The following is a 16,328-nucleotide window of genomic DNA, read 5'->3' on the forward strand; positions in this document are numbered from 1 at the left end:
AGAATTTCTACTGATAGGAAACCAGACCTGTTGGAGACCAGATGTTTTTTTTTTTTTTTTCCTGTAAGTTGGACTATCAGAAGTTTTTGGTGGTGGATTTTTTTTTTTCAGTGAAATATCAGGCCTTAATTAAAATTAAAGTTCAGACTACTTTGGTGAATGGAGCTTTTCAGGTTCACTTGCAGCACTAAAGCGATATATCACAACTACAAGTGAAATATAGGACTAACATGGCCTAGAATTGCCTTTAATTGCATGTATCACGTTTTAAATCCTTCAATATGCAGGTGCCTCTTCATTCTCTCCCCAGTCTTACCAATTAGTTAATCAAATTGTGTTCAGCACAAGATTGACCAAAATGAGAGGTGAAGGCATCACCTTGCTTCATGGTTTTTGAATCTGGACATTCAGCTCACCATACACATGCCTCAAAGCATCACAATTCAAGCTTGCAATCAGCTTCCGTAGCCCTGGTTGTCTGGGGGTGCATTTTACTTCCCAGATCAAGGTAGAGTTGGCTGGGATTTGCCTGTAAGGAACAAGGAAAGGTTGGTCAGTCGGTGTGCTGAAGGGTCAAACCCCCAAACATGCCCTAACCCAGACAATGGGCTAAGCACCTGGGAATGTGCTTACCTGGACAGTTCCTGGGGTCCAGATGGTCAAGGTAAATGTATAGCACATGTGATTAACATTGTGAGCACCTGGGAATGTGCAAACCTGGACACTTCCTGGGCTCCAGATAAACACATAGCACATGCAATTAACTTTGTAACACAGCTGTGAACTGTGTGTGGCCCTGGCCATGTCTGGGTATGCCCCATCCTAGAGGTCCAGTTATCAGGGTTCTGTGTTACCAAAGGGCATTAATTGTCTTGGGACAGTATTTAAACCAGCCAAGAAGTCAGGTAGCTTGCCTTGTTCTCTCCCAGCAAGCAACTAGAGCCAAATCCTGCCTGAGTAGCAGCTGAAGAATCTGCTCTAGCAAACCAACAACTTCACCCAGGCCTTGCACCTGGACCAAGGCAGAGAGGGGAAAAGCTCCAAGGGAATTGAATCCCAGAAAAGGCTACAGCTCAGCGACTGGACATGACAAGAGAGAGGCGCCTAGCCCTCTCTGAGCCAAGGACTACTTGAATTACAGCCACAGCATCTGGGAGGATACCAGACAGAGGAGCAAGTTGTGGGAAAACCACAGATCACAGCACCTGTAAGTCCAATTTGAATTGCCATATTGGAAAGGTTAGATTTGTGCTTAAATAATTTAACTGTCTTTATATGTGCAGTGTAAAACCCACAACCAAATAATTGAACCTGTGAATACTTATTTTGTAAATAAGTTATGGTGGCGTTTGAAGATACCACTGCCCAAGATATTAATTATAAAATATATAAAAATATACATTTTTATTACAGTCAGTGCTTTCAAATTGGCCCACAACTTAGAGAAACTGCAGGTGGACATCTCCAATTTTTTGTGTTTCACTCATTTTCATAAGTGTCCTATAAATTTTTCAGAGTTTCACAGAATGATTGGAAGGGACCTCTGGAGCTCATCTAGTCCAACCCCCCCTGCCAGAGCAGGGTCACCTACACCAGATCACACAGGAACACATCCAGGTGAGTTTTGAATATCTCCAGAGAGGGAGACTTCACAACCCCCCTGGGCAGCCTGTTGCACTGTTCTGTCACTCTCATGGTGAAAAAGTTTTTTCTCATATTTACATGAAACTTCCTATGCCTCAACTTCCACCCATTGCCCCTTGTCCTGTCATTGGGCATCACCGAGAAGAGCCTGGCTCCATCCTCTTGGCACTCACCCTTTACATATTTATAAACATTGATGAGGTCACCTCTCAGTCTCCTCCAAGGTAGGGAGCCCCAGCTGGACACAATACTCCAGATGTGGCCTCACCAATGCAGAGTAGAGGGGGAGGAGAACCTCTCTCAACCTACTGGTCACACCCCTTCTAATCCACCCCAGAATGGCATTGGCCTTCTTGGCCACAAGACCACATTGCTGGCTCATGGTCAACCTTCCATCCACCAGGATCCCCAGGTCCCTTTGCCCTTCACTGCTCTCCAGCAGGTCTGTCCCCATGGTGCATGGAGTTGTTCCTTCTGAGGTGCAAGACTCTACACTTGCCCTTTTTGAACTTCATCAAATTTCTCCCTGCCCAGCTCTCCAGCCTGTCCAGGATCATAATGTCCAGACAGGTTTGGAATCTCTCCAGGGGAGACTCCATAAGCAATGACTTTGATTGCTTCACATGTTTAAATACCTTTTGAAATTGAGAGTTTATGGGATTATCTGTGTGAAAAGTGAAGAAGATATTACAGAAGTTTGCTATGCAGCAAGGTTTGGTTTAATTTCTTGAGCACCTGGGAGCCAAATTCTCTTAAGGATGAAGATTACCAGAGCACATCTTCACAGTGCTACCATCTCTGATTTAGGGTATATAAATGTGTGCACAGGAAGGCAACATCTGTACTGGGAAACCAAACTCACCTTTTCCTGTTTCTCTACTGTCCTACTGCTAAATCAACTTCCTTCTCTCTACAAATACTAACACCAGCTGAGCTTTGTCATGTAGAAACATCTGAAGTGACTTACCTGCTAGTATGAATGCATGCTTGGCTAAAATCCTATTACCACATTCCTGGTGAATTCTCATTTATCATGCAAAGATTATGTCCCATGTAGGAATTGCTGCTGCCCAAGATTTCTTTTCATGAGTCATGCTCCTCATGTGTCTAAGGCTAATATCTCTCTATATAAACATCTATACATCTGTGATCATATAATCATAGAATATTTAAGACAGGAAAAGACCACAATAATCATCAAGTCTAGCTGTTAATCTAACAGTGCCAGTTCCACCGCTATCCCATGTCCCTCAGCACCACATCTACATGCTTTTGAAGATTTACTGGGCAGCCCCTTACAGGGCTTAGCCACTCTTTCACTGTCTTTCCTAATGTCCAGCCTAAGCCTCCCCTGACACAACCTGAGACTCTTTCTTCTCATCCTGTTGCTTGTTACCTGGAAGAAAAGGCTGACCCCCACCTCACTCAAATCTCCTTTCAGATACATAGTCTTTATGAATGGTGAACACTGAACCCCCACTTCATTCTCAGAAGTTGGCTCACCCATACCTGTTTTGGGAATGATGAAGAAAAAAACTCCCTTCAAAATACAGAGTCTCATCCCCACCATGAACTATAAAAGCCACAGCCTATATGTAACAGTTCCTGATGGACAGGGAAGGAGTGGAAGGGTGAAGAAAACCTAGAATAGGTTTGATTGTAAATGGAGTAAAGCCACCTTGATCTGATTTTCCTTGGAGAGAATTCAGTGATGAATGGTTCTATGTGATATGCTGAGCCATCATCATGCCAGAGCTATTTATCACTCTGAATGCATGGGGGCAAATGCAATTATTATTTAAATAAACTACAACTGCCCCCTGCTCTGTCCTCTGTAACCTGAAACCTTCCTTCATCTCAGAGGAGTTAATGCTTAACCTGAGTAAGCTGATCCATTTCCATTTTAAACAATTCCAAGGGCACTTCTGAAAGCATAGTGACTTGAAGGAAAACGACCATGAAGGAGAATGTTCCATGAGTCATTTTTCTCCCTCAATCCTATGCCTTTGATGCACCTGACAGCTCCTGCATCCTTGAAGGTGAGAGCAGCTTTTGGCTCAAGAAGGATGCAGAATAATGGGTGATGCTGGCAGGGCTGGGCAGCAATGCAGGCTTGGTGCTGCAGCTTGTGTAACTCATGTGAAGCATGCTGAGTCACGTTCAGCAGAACCTCTGACATAACATGTGCAAAATCAAGCATACTATGATGTCCTTTCACAGTCATTTTTCTATCCAGCTCCACTCTGGAGACTGGGTTTGATCTTTTTATCCCTGGCCCAGGTGCAGCTGGGCTCAGACCTGCTCTCCAAGCTGCAGATAATGCTGAGAGTTTATGCAGCTGCTGAAGCACAGGCAATTTTTCAGACTCCTTCTGCACACTCCTGGGGACCATCAGCAGAGGTACTGATAGATGGCATTGCTTTGGCTGCCTAAGACAGCTGCAGAATTTTTCCAAGGATTTCAGTTACCTATCTTGGAACTGGCTAATATTGAGCTTATAAAACTGAACTCAAAAGGAAAGAGAGCTTAGGTGAAAAACTTCCTTTGCATATGGCTACCACAGTGTCAGGATGAGGAGCAGAGCTGAGGAACGTGAGGGTGTGCCTTGATCTGAGATAGAGCATAATCAATTCTGTTCAGTGATTTGACTTCTCAGCTCAGTCTCTGCTCAGTGATGATGCTTTCTGAATGTTCTCACCGACAGTGGCTGCTTCCAGCGCTAATAATGCTGATGGTTAGAGCTACTGCCATGGGCTGGCATGCAGAAAGGCTCTTGCTTAGACTTGCTCCTGTGCAGACCAACAGCACTGCTAAGTCTTGTGTGCCACCCTGGGCTGAAAGAAGTCAGAGGTGGCACCTGCAGGGAGGAGCAGACAGAACAGGTGACCCTAAACTGACCAACAAGGGGTTCCAGTACATGGACATCATCCTTTTCAGGATAAAGCTGAGGGATCACCAGGTTCAAGCCTCTTTCTTCAATGGCCAGGGTCAGAGAAGAGCTGTGTCTATTCTGCCTTCTCTCCCAACCAGCACATTTCTGGATCCAGCTTCCAAAGTCCAGCTCCTGAATCCAGTTCTTATCCACAGCTGAATCCTCTTTGGGACTTTCCTAGGGCCTGCCCCCCCAGTATCGGAGGTGACAGTGATGTCATTGCCATTAGGGGTTAGGTTGGATATTGGTTTGTATCTATTTAGTTTTATTGTTACTCTGACCCTTCAAGCTGTTTTCATTTTCTTTCATTTCCATTTATCTTCTTTCCCATCAGTCTCTCTCCTTTATTCCCTTTCTCTTCCATTTGGGAAGGGAGTGGGGTTCATAGAGAGCCTCTGTCTCTCACCTAGTGGCCAGTCCAGCACTAACCCTTGACAGCTATGCTGCACCTAATACACACTTTATGCTTTGACATAAGCTTGCAGAGATCATCTGAAGTACCTGAATATCTTGTGTAATCACAATTAACACAAATGAAGAAAATCCCTGCTTGAAAAGCAGTGGGGGATGTGAGCTCCACATACCCAGTGAGTGGCAGTAAACGCTTCATGTGCAGGATAAATCTTTCTGTGATAGCAACTTGTAGGTGCTATTGTCAAGCACTAAAAATAATGTAATACAGTGAAAAAGCAAACTCAGGCTACATTAGCAACTACCCACAACCACTACCTCTTCCTCCAGTACTTGTACTGAGCAGATGAAATACTCTCACAGGCTCTCTGGACAGCTTGACTTCTGACTATTGAGACCTATAGCTCCCCTGTGTATTGAACATTAACGTGAGGTGAGAGTGTTTGAATTGAATTACACAGCACAGCATTAGTTAAGTGTCTTCCCTGAGCTTCTTCCTTATGAACAAGCAGGGGATGAACTCCCAACTAGTTGTGCTTTCTTCCCTACCTGAACTCCTTCTTCATTGTTCTCAGCACACCAGGTCCCTCAAGGCGAAGTGTGACGTTCTCCAGGGTTTGTGTCAGAGGATTGGTGAATTCCACAGTCACAGACATTTGCTTACCAGCTACCATCTCGCCTTGGGTCTGCAAGACAAGGAAAGGGGCAAAACTCCACAAGATGACAACAATAAAATTCCCCATGGTGTACAACCTTTGGGCCTGTTGGAGTGGATCTAGAGGATGCCACAAAAATGATCCAAGGGTGGAACCCCTCTTCTTGTGGAGAGGTTGAGAAAGCTTGGGTTTCAGCCTGGAGAAGGGAAGGCTCCAGGGAGACCTTATTGTAGCCTTTCAGTACTGAAAGGGACAAATAAGAAAGATGGGAACAGACTTTATAACAGAGCCTATTGTGACAGGACAAAGCATGACTAAAAGATAGGAGAGTCAGACTAGATATGAGAAGGAGAATTTTTACACTGAGAGTGGTGAGACCCTGACCCATGTTGCCCAGAGAAGTGGTAGATGCCTAGAAACATCACAGGTCAGTTTGGATGGGACTCTGAACAACCTGATCTACTAGTTGCATATATCCCTGCTCACTGCAGAGGGGTTGAGCAAGATGGCCTTTAAAGGTCTGTTCCAAGACAAACCATTCTATGATTGTATGATTCCATGAGATAAGCTTCCTCAGAATTCTTACAAAGCAATAAATCAAGGTTTCCTATACATAGGAATAGACACATGCACACTCATGCTCTTTAAAAAACCCAGGTATTAAAATTTCTGCATATTTTTACACATCACAAAGAAGAAAAGAAGACACAAACTCAGTTTTAGTAGAAAAAATGGTTATGGGAGGACAACCTCTGCTAGATACTAAACATCCTTTCATCATAACAGCAGGGAGAATAAACTGTTTTGAAGCTGAAATTGGGGATGCTGTATAAAATGTTCTTTTTAAGTACTGAATTGGAAGAACTTTCAGCTTCTAAAATTTCACTATTGAAGTAGAGTTTATTTGTCTTTTTTACCTCCTCTCTAGAACGCTCAGTAAACCAAAAAACTCTTGTTTGAAAGTACCAGTAATCCGATCAGATCATTATGACATTTCTATAGACCATGGATCAGAGTGGAGTATTTTGCCAAGCTTCACGGCAGTTATGATCTACTTTTTAAATAAGCTAAAGGCTGTGGTTGCTACAGAAATTATCACATAGAAACTAGAGCATTGGTTCAAATACATATACAGGAGCAAAGAAGGTCTATTAACAGATTTCTTTCAAGGTCCTGAATTTTAAGGAACTGCATTCAAGCTTCCTGAACAGATGCTCTGATTTTTATTTTTTTTTTCAATATTAGGACAAAATCAAACCCAAATGACATCATTCAAAACAGATGAAAGCTCAGTACTTTTGAAAATGAGACAATTTATTTGGATGCCTCATTATGAGTTGAGAACTCTGAATCTCAGCCCTGACTGACACGACATAAGATCCTTATCCCATCATGAATGTTATACTTCTCAATTTTCATAGGTATCATGCCACCATCTGCAGAAATGGTTGACTTCCAGAGAACTCCACTAACAGCAGTGTCACAGAGTGACAGTAAAGCCCTGAAATCACAGAATCACAGACTGGGTTGGCTTGGAAGGAATCTCTAAAAGTCATTTAATATGACCTCCCTAGAGCTAGCAGGAACATCTTCAACTACAGCAGGTTGCTCAGAGCCCTGTCCAACAACCCTGAAAGCATGGTCCCAAATGGATGCTGCCTGTCCAAGTTTGGAGGAGTTTTCCATAACACCTGCAGGAATTTTCCAAACAAAGTCACCTCAGTGGCAGTGTCCTTCATTCTCCAGCAAGAGGCTTCTGTGCTGTGTTGCTTCAAACAGAACAGAATACTGAAGAAGTTAAAGACTTCAGTCACTTGAGTAACTACTCTTACCCTTTGAGTTTCTCCAGCTTCGACAGACCTGTTCCTCTCCTTTCTCCAAGATCACTTCAATTCTTTACTACTGGTGATGCTCATTCTCAGCCTTTAATGTGGAGATACTCAGTACAATATATAACATACCTACACACACTTGTGCACTCCACCCAGTTTCTACTTTATAAGGTCCATGTTAAACTAAAAGTCTAATGAGCACACACACACCCCTCCCAATTTCAGAAGTCAGTGTAACAGTGTTGTAGAGAACAGCCCATGTGCATCATGGTGGTTAACACCTCTCCACCTCAGCCTTGAGCTACCTTGATCCTCAGGCCTGGGATTACCAGGGCTGTTGCCTTCTGCATGGCCAGTATCTTCCCTGTTTCATTGATCCGTGCAGTCACAAAGAAATGAAAGGAGGCTTGGTCCAGCAGATCACTCAAGTACTCATTTGCTTTGATGGCAACATCGAAGGCACTGGCTGAGAGAAGAAATAGGAAAGAAAAAAAATAATCTGAAGCAATCTAATAGCTAAGTGCACCTCCCAGTGTGGCCAGTGCCAGTTACATGAGTGACTTGGAAAAGAAGTAGGCCCACTGCCAAAGAATGACTTTGACTTTGACTGCCTGAACTATCTTCATTTCTTTACCTCACCATTCACAGAATCACAAAATCAAAGAATCACAGAATGTTAGGGGTTGGAACAGACCTCAAAAGATCATCTAGTCCATCCCCCATTCCAGATCGGGATCACCTATACCAGGTCACAGAGAAGAGCATCCAGGCAGATCTTGAATATCTCCAGAGAGGGAGACTCCACAATCCCCCTGGGCAACCTGTTCCCATGTTCTGTCACCCTCACAGTAAAATATTTTTTCCTCATGTTTCCCCTCTTATCTTGTCTTTTTTCCATCTAGACTGCGAGCTCTCTGGGGCACAGGCTGGGTTTGTGCACAATGTCTGCCCATTTCCCATCAGCATGGGTCCAGGTATCTGCTGAAGGTTTTCAAGCACAAAATAGTTGAAAACCAAGACTGGCAATACATAGCTACTGGGCACAAAGGTCCAAACCAGCTTTTGGGTATTCACCCTTGAAAATGCTTGCACTTTTACTTGATTTCTATGCTTTCTCTGTCTCTCTTCCTGGCAGAAGGATGCTGCCAGGGATGCCAGTGATAGGTGTGAGCTCATTCAGGCTACATGAGAGACCACTTGCTCTCTAGGACGTGTCTAGATACCTGTCTTTGTCCTATGTTGGATTTGCCTGAAAAATTTAGCAAAGAGATCCTCCTGTCAGCAGCATGCCCTCCAGAGGCAATGGAGCAATCCACCTAGGCTAGACAGCTGAGATGCAGAGAATCATTAATTTGAACCATGCTGAACTGCAATTCCCAGACCAACAATGGTGTGAGAATGTGATGCAGAGAAGCAGACCTACTGTAAATGACCAGAGAGAATATACAGACCTGGGGCTCTTGCCTATATGAATATTAGTTACAATTCTAGTAAACATATCAAGATCTCCTGTCTGCAACTTTGATGACTATTGCTATCCAGCAGGCTGAGAGGGGAGCTTCTCAGTGTTGATCAATAGTTAAGAGGTGGGGAGCAAGACGATGGGGACAGAATCTTTTAATGGTTGCCAGTGACAGGACAAGGGGGGTCGGACTTGTTGATCTCTTTATCAGGGGGGTTGGACTTGATGGTCTCTCAAGATCCCTTCCAACTCCTAGCATGCTGGGATTTTGTGAGAAATGTACTTTCTAGTAGAAGGAAAGAGGAACTTCTTTGTTTAAATTTATTCACATAGGAAGGAAAAAATTATAGAATTCAATTTCCTTACCACTGACTGTTCTGGTAAGTTCCCTGTACCACTTAGTGTACCTGGGAAAGCCAAGGGAGACACAACACTGAGCTGCCTTTCAAAAAATAGATTAAACTAAATATAACTGAGTAGAAACGAGCACCTTTGAAGCCATTGGAAGGTTTAAGCTATTCAAATCCTCAAAGTTGTTTTCAACCCACACAATTCCTTTAATCATTATTCTGAAAGTCATCAGGCATTCACTTCCTGCAGGTGCTGGAAGAATGCCTTTGACACATCTTTACTGTATTGTAATTTTTTGTTATATATATACATGCTCCTTGCCATGAATGAAGCTCATAAATTCTGTTGAGTGCCTCAGAAGGTATCTTCCCTTCACACCTCTGACAGAGTACTCTCACACAGTTGCAAATGAACCGAGAATCACAGAATCATGTAGGTTTGAAGAGACCATCAAGATCATCAGGTTTAACCATTAACCCAACACTGGCAAGTCACCAGTAACCCATGTCCCTCAGTACCACAACTACATGTCTTTTCAATCCCTCCAGGGATGATGACTCTACCATATCCTTGGGCAGTCTGTTCCAGTGCTTGAGAAGTCTTTCAGGAAAGACTTTATCTCAACTCCAACCTAAACCTCCCTTGGTACAACTCGACGCTATTTCCTCCTGTCCTATTTCTTTTTACTTGGAAGAAGACAACCCCCACCTCACTCCAACCTCCTTTAAGGGAATTGTAGAGACCAATGAGGCCTCCTCTCAGACTCTATTTCTCCAGGCTAAACAACCCCAGTTTGCTCAGCCACTCCTCACAAGATTGGTGCTCTAGACCCTTTACCCTTTTCTGGATATTCTCCCGAACCTCAATGTCCTACTTATAATGAGGGGCCCAAAACTGAATCCAATACTCAAGGTGTGGCCTCACAAGTGCTGTGTATAGGGGAACAATCACTTCCCTGGTCCTGCTGGCCACACTGTTGCTGATATAGGCCAAGAGGCTGTTGGCTTTCTTGGCCACTTGGACACATGCTGGGCTCATACTCAACTGATTGTTGACCAACATTCCCAGGTCCTTTTCCACCGGGTAGTTTTCCAGCTACACTTCCCAAGCCTGTAGCATTGCATGGGGTAGAGACATTGATGGCAGTTAATGGCAGAGAAGAAAAGCTCACAGGTTTGAAAACAACTTACATGAAGAGGGTTCCAGTTTTGCACTGAAGGAGTGTTTCTTGAATTCATTTTTTGTCACTCCTGTATAAAACACAATGTTGCCTGAAAGGAAGGTAGTAGCAGTGTAATAGTTGTGACTTCTGTTCCTGAAAGTTATGGTGACTTTAAAGTCACTGCCAAGGACTGCATTTTGCACTTGGAAGTCCATGTCCACGTCCTTTTGTGGCTGATACGTGGTTTCTTGGGTGGTTTGCTTTTTAACACCATACATCACAGCAGTCTCAAGAGCCAGTCTCTCCTCCTCTGAGCCTAGAAATAGAAGCTAATAAAGTTTAGGGAAGAAACAAGGGTCCTGAATTAGCCCATTCATCAATCACAAGGGTGCATCTTCCATAGTTTGTGGTAGCTGAAATGAATGGATGAGGACAGCAAACCTTCCTGTGGTAAAGATATCTAGAGAGCTTCACAGATTTCAAGGGACCTGGTGCTAAAGATTCAAGCCGCCTCAGATAAGCCGATGTAGCTTAATTGGTACTAATGAAGCAACACTGATTTACTCTGTGCAAACATTTGGCCTCAGTAAGACACATCTAAACAGCTGTACAAAAAGCCTTAAATTGTTTTGAATGGTTTGAGTTACTCCAGAACCACCTTTTGTTTTTACTACAGCTAACTCAGTCCAAAGCATTTCTGAGCAGCAAAATTTGTGCTCTCATCAAGGCATCTGTCGTGTTTCTGTGGTAGAGTTACAAATAAAATGTTCCAGAGGGTACTTTGGCAGCTTTTCATGAAGCTCCCTCAGTGCCAGGGGTTTGTAAATCCACCATCCAAGATCTAACTGAGGCAAACATACATTGGTATGGGCCCATGCCACTTCAGGTTACCTTCTTGAAACTTGTAGTCCTCAGTAATCTTCATCATTCCATCCCCTCCAACTTCCTTGGTCACAATCAACTGCCCAACATGGGTTGTGTCAATATTTTCTATCACTTGGGTTCCATTTTTCTCCCTTCTTAAGTAAATAATATCACCATTCACCTAAGAATGAAATGAAAAAGGATTGAACCACAGAATCACTGAATCACTGTGTTTGGAAAAGACCTTCAACATCATCAAGTCCAACCATTATCTAACTCTACCACATCATATCCTTGAGTACTTAGATAGATTTTAAATATGTTCAGTGATGGTAACTCAACCACTTCCTGGGGCAGCCTATTCCAGTCTTTGATAATCATTTTTGTATAGAAGCTTTTCCTAATGTCTAACTTAACCTCCCTTGACAGAACTTGTTGCCATTTCCTTATGTCCAACACTCACCTCGCTACAACCTTCCTCCAGGGAGGAGGACAGCATCACTTCTGTAGGCAGCCTGTCCCAGGGCTTGATTAACCCTTTCCATGAAGACATTTTTTTCTAATTTTGAGCCAAAGCCTTCCCTTGTGGAATGTGAGGCCATTTTCTCTTGTCCAGTCACTTTTCCCTGGGAGAAGACACCAGCTTCCATCTTGTTACAGCCTCCTTTTAGGGAGTTGGTAGAGAGTGAGAAGGTCTCCCCTAAGCCTCCTTTTCTCCAATTCCCTCAACTGCTCCTCACAGGACTTGTGCTCTGGACCCTTCACTGGCTTTGTTGCCCTTCTCTGGACCCTTTCCAGCAATTTGATGTCTTGTAGAGAAGGGTCTGAAACTGTACCCAGTATTTGAAGTGCTGCCCCACCAGTGCTTGGTACAGAGGCTGCCCTAGTCCTGCTGGCCACACTACTCCTGATCCAATCCAGAATGCTGCTGGTCTTCTTGGCCACCTGGGCACATGACTTTTTTCTCTTCTGTCCTAAGCTATATACAATTCAGTGAGAGATGTGCTCTACAGCTGCTGCAATTCTGAGTACGTCAGCTCTGTTGTATAAAGCCATATCACTAGACCAAGCCCTCTTGCTCCTCATGGAGATATTTCCCTCTCAGTTATGCTTGTCAAACCACCTATTTGACCTTTCCTTGACCTGTTGCAGGCCAAAAGGAATATGGCAAGCAAAGAGCTCTTCAAAATCTCTGCATGCATTTTGACTGAAATAAGCAAGGAAGCCTTAACATAAGCAGCTTTGCTGGCAATCCTGAGAAGGAGGTAACAGCTAACAAGGGTTGGAGATGGGCAGCTAGAGTCAGTGATTCATTTGCTAACATAGCTGGAAGGTGAGAAGAATAAAAGATGGCAGCCTGAAATTCCATCAGAGCCAGGGTAGCTTTTTCTGCTTATTACTTTGGTGAGCAGAAGTGTCTGTCATTCATTAGAGTCATATCACACCTCCTGACCTGCATGTCAAAATCATTATGAGATCTTTGTTTGACATAGAGTACATATAAAGAGACTTCCCAATCCATAAATTGCAGTGGAGCTCTGTCTCCTGTCTCATCCATGGTCCTACTGATATCACTCAAGGCACTAAAGATTTTCAGGTATGTACCTCAGCGTAGACAAAAGGAGCATCAAACTGGAAGCAAACATGGCCATGTTTAATGGCTTGAACTGAGGCTGGGCCACATCTGTACATACCTATGTGGGGAAGAGAGATAAAGTGAGGGATTCAAGTAGTTACAAAATACATCAGAATGTTATTTTTTTCTCAGAGGAAAAGGTTTATTTCTTATTACCAGCCCTCTAAACAGCACAGTCTCATCTGAAACAACCTAATGGTCTGGTTCCTTCCATGGCACTGCAAAGTTGCCTCTGAAGTCTCAAGTGCTTGAAATGCAGGGAGACCTGGTTTTGGTTAAAGTAGATAATCTTGGGAGGGCTCAGGCATATCACAGACTGAGAAAGACCTCACTGCAAATGTGCTAAGAATGTTTTTTAAGAACTGAAAAATTAAGGACTGGAAGGAATAGCAGTGCTTTTTCACCCTGCCTACATTCTGCTCAGGAATTTTAGTAAGGGCTGCAGACATAAAATTATTTTATAATTTATATAATTATAATATAAGTTATAAAATTATAATTATATATATAATATATATTACATATAATTTATAATATATAAGAATAATTATAATGTAATTTATAAAATTATGGAGAATTAATTTGATCAGGCTCTTGTGTAGGCTTGCTGAAATTTTAGACCCATCTACTGACAAGAGGGCTACATCTCTTCTGTACTGAGCAGGGCCCTTCTCATGCAGGATGTTGTGCACATGCATTGTAAGCAGGGTTATAATAAGGACAGATATGTTTTAGAGCTCAGAATAGATCAGAAGGTGGCCCTGAGCACTGGTGATCATGGTTACCTAATGCAAGAAATTGTCACCAGCCATGTGGTGTTACTGGCTCAACTCTTATTAGCCCATTGTTTACCACAAAACTCAAACACTGGAAAGAAAGCTTAGGAGGACTTCCATCAATATTACCATCACTGGTTTCTTGGGGTGTTCCATCAACAACTTGCCATCCTCCAAAACCAACAGGAAGATCAGGTCTGGTCATCCAAGCTTCATTCCAGCAGTGATAGTTCCTTGGGCAAGAGATGGGACCAGAATATTAATTCTTGGAAAGAAGTACACAGAGCAAACCAAATCTGGTTATCTATGTCCTGACCATTGCTTCAATGACAACACTGAGGGGTGAAAAAGTTGCCTCTTGTCAGGTAATAGATTTTTAGGTCTGAAAGCTTGGTACCTCTATGTTAAAACTTGAAGGCCACAATCCTTCATCATTGTTTCTTGACTGCAAGCTGAAGAAGCTTGCTGATTCTTCTAGTGTGGTCTCAATGCAAATGTCTCAGACAACTTTCCAGTGCTTGGAGACTGTTGTGGTATATGAAGAGTTACACAGAGAACAATCTTTTTCCAGTCACACATATCCACTTCAGTTTGCCTGCTGAAGCAAGCTTTGAATCTTCTTCAAGCCGTTACACCATAGAATCACAGAATTATTGAGGCTGGAAAAGACCTCTGAGATCATCAAGTCCAGTCTATGGCCTAACACCATGACATCAGCTAACCATGCCACCAAGTGCCACATCCAATCTTTTCTTAAAGACTTCCAGTGATGGAGACTCCACCACCTCCCTGGGCAGTCCATTCCAGTGCCTAATCAGCCTTTCTGTGAGGAAGTGCTTCCTAATATCCAACCTAAACCTCCCCTGCACAGCTTCATGACATGTCCTCTTGTCCTGTCACTAGTTGCCATGGTCTGTTTTACAACCAATAATATTGGAGCTCTTCTGAAGAGACTTCAAAATCAGCTCCATGATGTACATTGTGTAGCTTTATTTTCCTGGCTCAGAATAAACATGCTTAGCTGCTTTTCATGTTGGTAAAACACCAGGCCCTTGCACAGACTTTATAAGACTGTCTTCACTGTGAATTCCTTATAAGATCCTTCCAGAATGTCATGGCAATCCCAGAATCTCAGAATCCCAGCATGGTGAGGGTTGGAAGTGATTGTCCAACCCTCCATTAAAACAGGGTCACCTGCAGCAGGTTGCTCAGGATTGCAATGTCCAGATGGGTTTGGAATCTCTCCAAAGGAGACTCCACAACCTCTCTGGACAGCCTGGTCCAATGTTCTGGCACTCCCAAAGTAAAGAAGTTCTTCCTGGAGGTCAGATGCAACCTCCTGTGGTGAGTTTGTGCCCATTGCTCTTTGTCCTGTCACTGAAAAGAGTCTGGACCCATCTTCTTACCCCCCACTCTTTAGATATGTATGAGCATTGAGAAGATCTCCTCTAAGTTTATTCTTCTCCAGGCTAAAAAGCTCCAGGTATCTCAGCTTCTCCTTGAAGAGATGCTCCAGTGCCCTCAGCATCTTTGTAGACCTTTGTTGGACACTCTCCACTAGTTCCCAGCATCTCTTGAACTGAGGAGCCCAGAATTGCACAAAATACTGCAGATGTGACCTTACTAGGGCAGAGCATAGCGGGAGGGAGGGCAGATCTCCTAGGACATACAGCATTCCGTAAAACCCACCTACAACTACCATGGGCCAAGTCTTGCCTTCAGGGCCCAGGACAGTACACAGAAAGGTTGATCTCTGAGAGTGTTTCATCTAGGAGTGCAGGGCTGAAATGCCCTCACTGGGCTGGATGCTCAGGAAATAAAAAACAACAACAACAAAAAACCAAAACACCACAGCACCATCATGCTCTGCCCAAAATGTTTTGAAGTTGAGTAGAAAAGAAAGATAGATTTTGTAACTTATTGTAACAAGCAAGAAAAAACTGAACAAACAATCTAGGAAGAGGGTCTTGCAGTAAGGCCAGCAACGCTTTTGAATTTCATTGCTGCAAAAAATAAAAGAAGGCAGAAGTAGAGAAAGTGGTGGGTTTGCTTGCAAATGATACACATCCAACAGCAGACTGGATTAAAACGACATCTGTGTAGCTGCTGATACAGCCCATAGTCCATGTAATGATATTAACAACCAAAATGGGGATGCTTAAACTCTGACCGTTTCATTAATAATAGGTGAAATGCAGCCATAGACCGGAGTCAGAAGGATCTGAGGCTTGTCTAATGAGACATTTCAAAGTGGAAATGAAAGCCTGGATCAGGGTAAAACTTGTCAGTTAGGAGAATTAATGAAGCAGCACTACAGAAAAAAAGGAATTTTCAAGGAAAATGCTGCACACTCAGGGAATTTTTGATGCTGCTAAAAGTAGATGATGCTGAATCATGCTGGCAAAACTCTGCTGAAGGCTACCAGAGAATGGAAAAAAGCTTTGTGGTAGGTGGAGTTTTGGAAACTGTTATGCTAACATGTGTGAGAGAGAAACTTTCACTGAAACTTTCACTGGTTCACTTTGAATTAAGCTCAGATGTGTCACTGGCTTTGTGTTCTGTGACAGAAGAACCTGAGAGCAGGCAGGAGGGAAGCATGATA

General features: G+C 43.2%; 1 protein-coding gene across 1 annotated transcript in view; it reads right to left on the reverse strand.

The window, feature by feature from the left end:
- Positions 1-384: 384 nt before the first annotated feature.
- Positions 385-16,328, reverse strand: part of F13A1 (coagulation factor XIII A chain) — a 64,463-nt gene continuing 48,519 nt past the window's right edge. Inside the window, exons 9-15 of the mRNA XM_054381799.1 lie at positions 13,856-13,959; positions 12,920-13,008; positions 11,342-11,495; positions 10,479-10,766; positions 7,781-7,941; positions 5,537-5,673; positions 385-529 (exon numbers count right to left, since the gene is read on the reverse strand). Of these exons, the coding sequence (XP_054237774.1) occupies positions 385-529; positions 5,537-5,673; positions 7,781-7,941; positions 10,479-10,766; positions 11,342-11,495; positions 12,920-13,008; positions 13,856-13,959 (1,078 nt within the window). The remainder of the gene's footprint in view (positions 530-5,536; positions 5,674-7,780; positions 7,942-10,478; positions 10,767-11,341; positions 11,496-12,919; positions 13,009-13,855; positions 13,960-16,328) is intronic.

The sequence above is a fragment of the Indicator indicator genome, chromosome 6 (genome assembly GCF_027791375.1).
Source record: "Indicator indicator isolate 239-I01 chromosome 6, UM_Iind_1.1, whole genome shotgun sequence".
Taxonomy (NCBI): Eukaryota; Metazoa; Chordata; class Aves; order Piciformes; family Indicatoridae; genus Indicator; species Indicator indicator.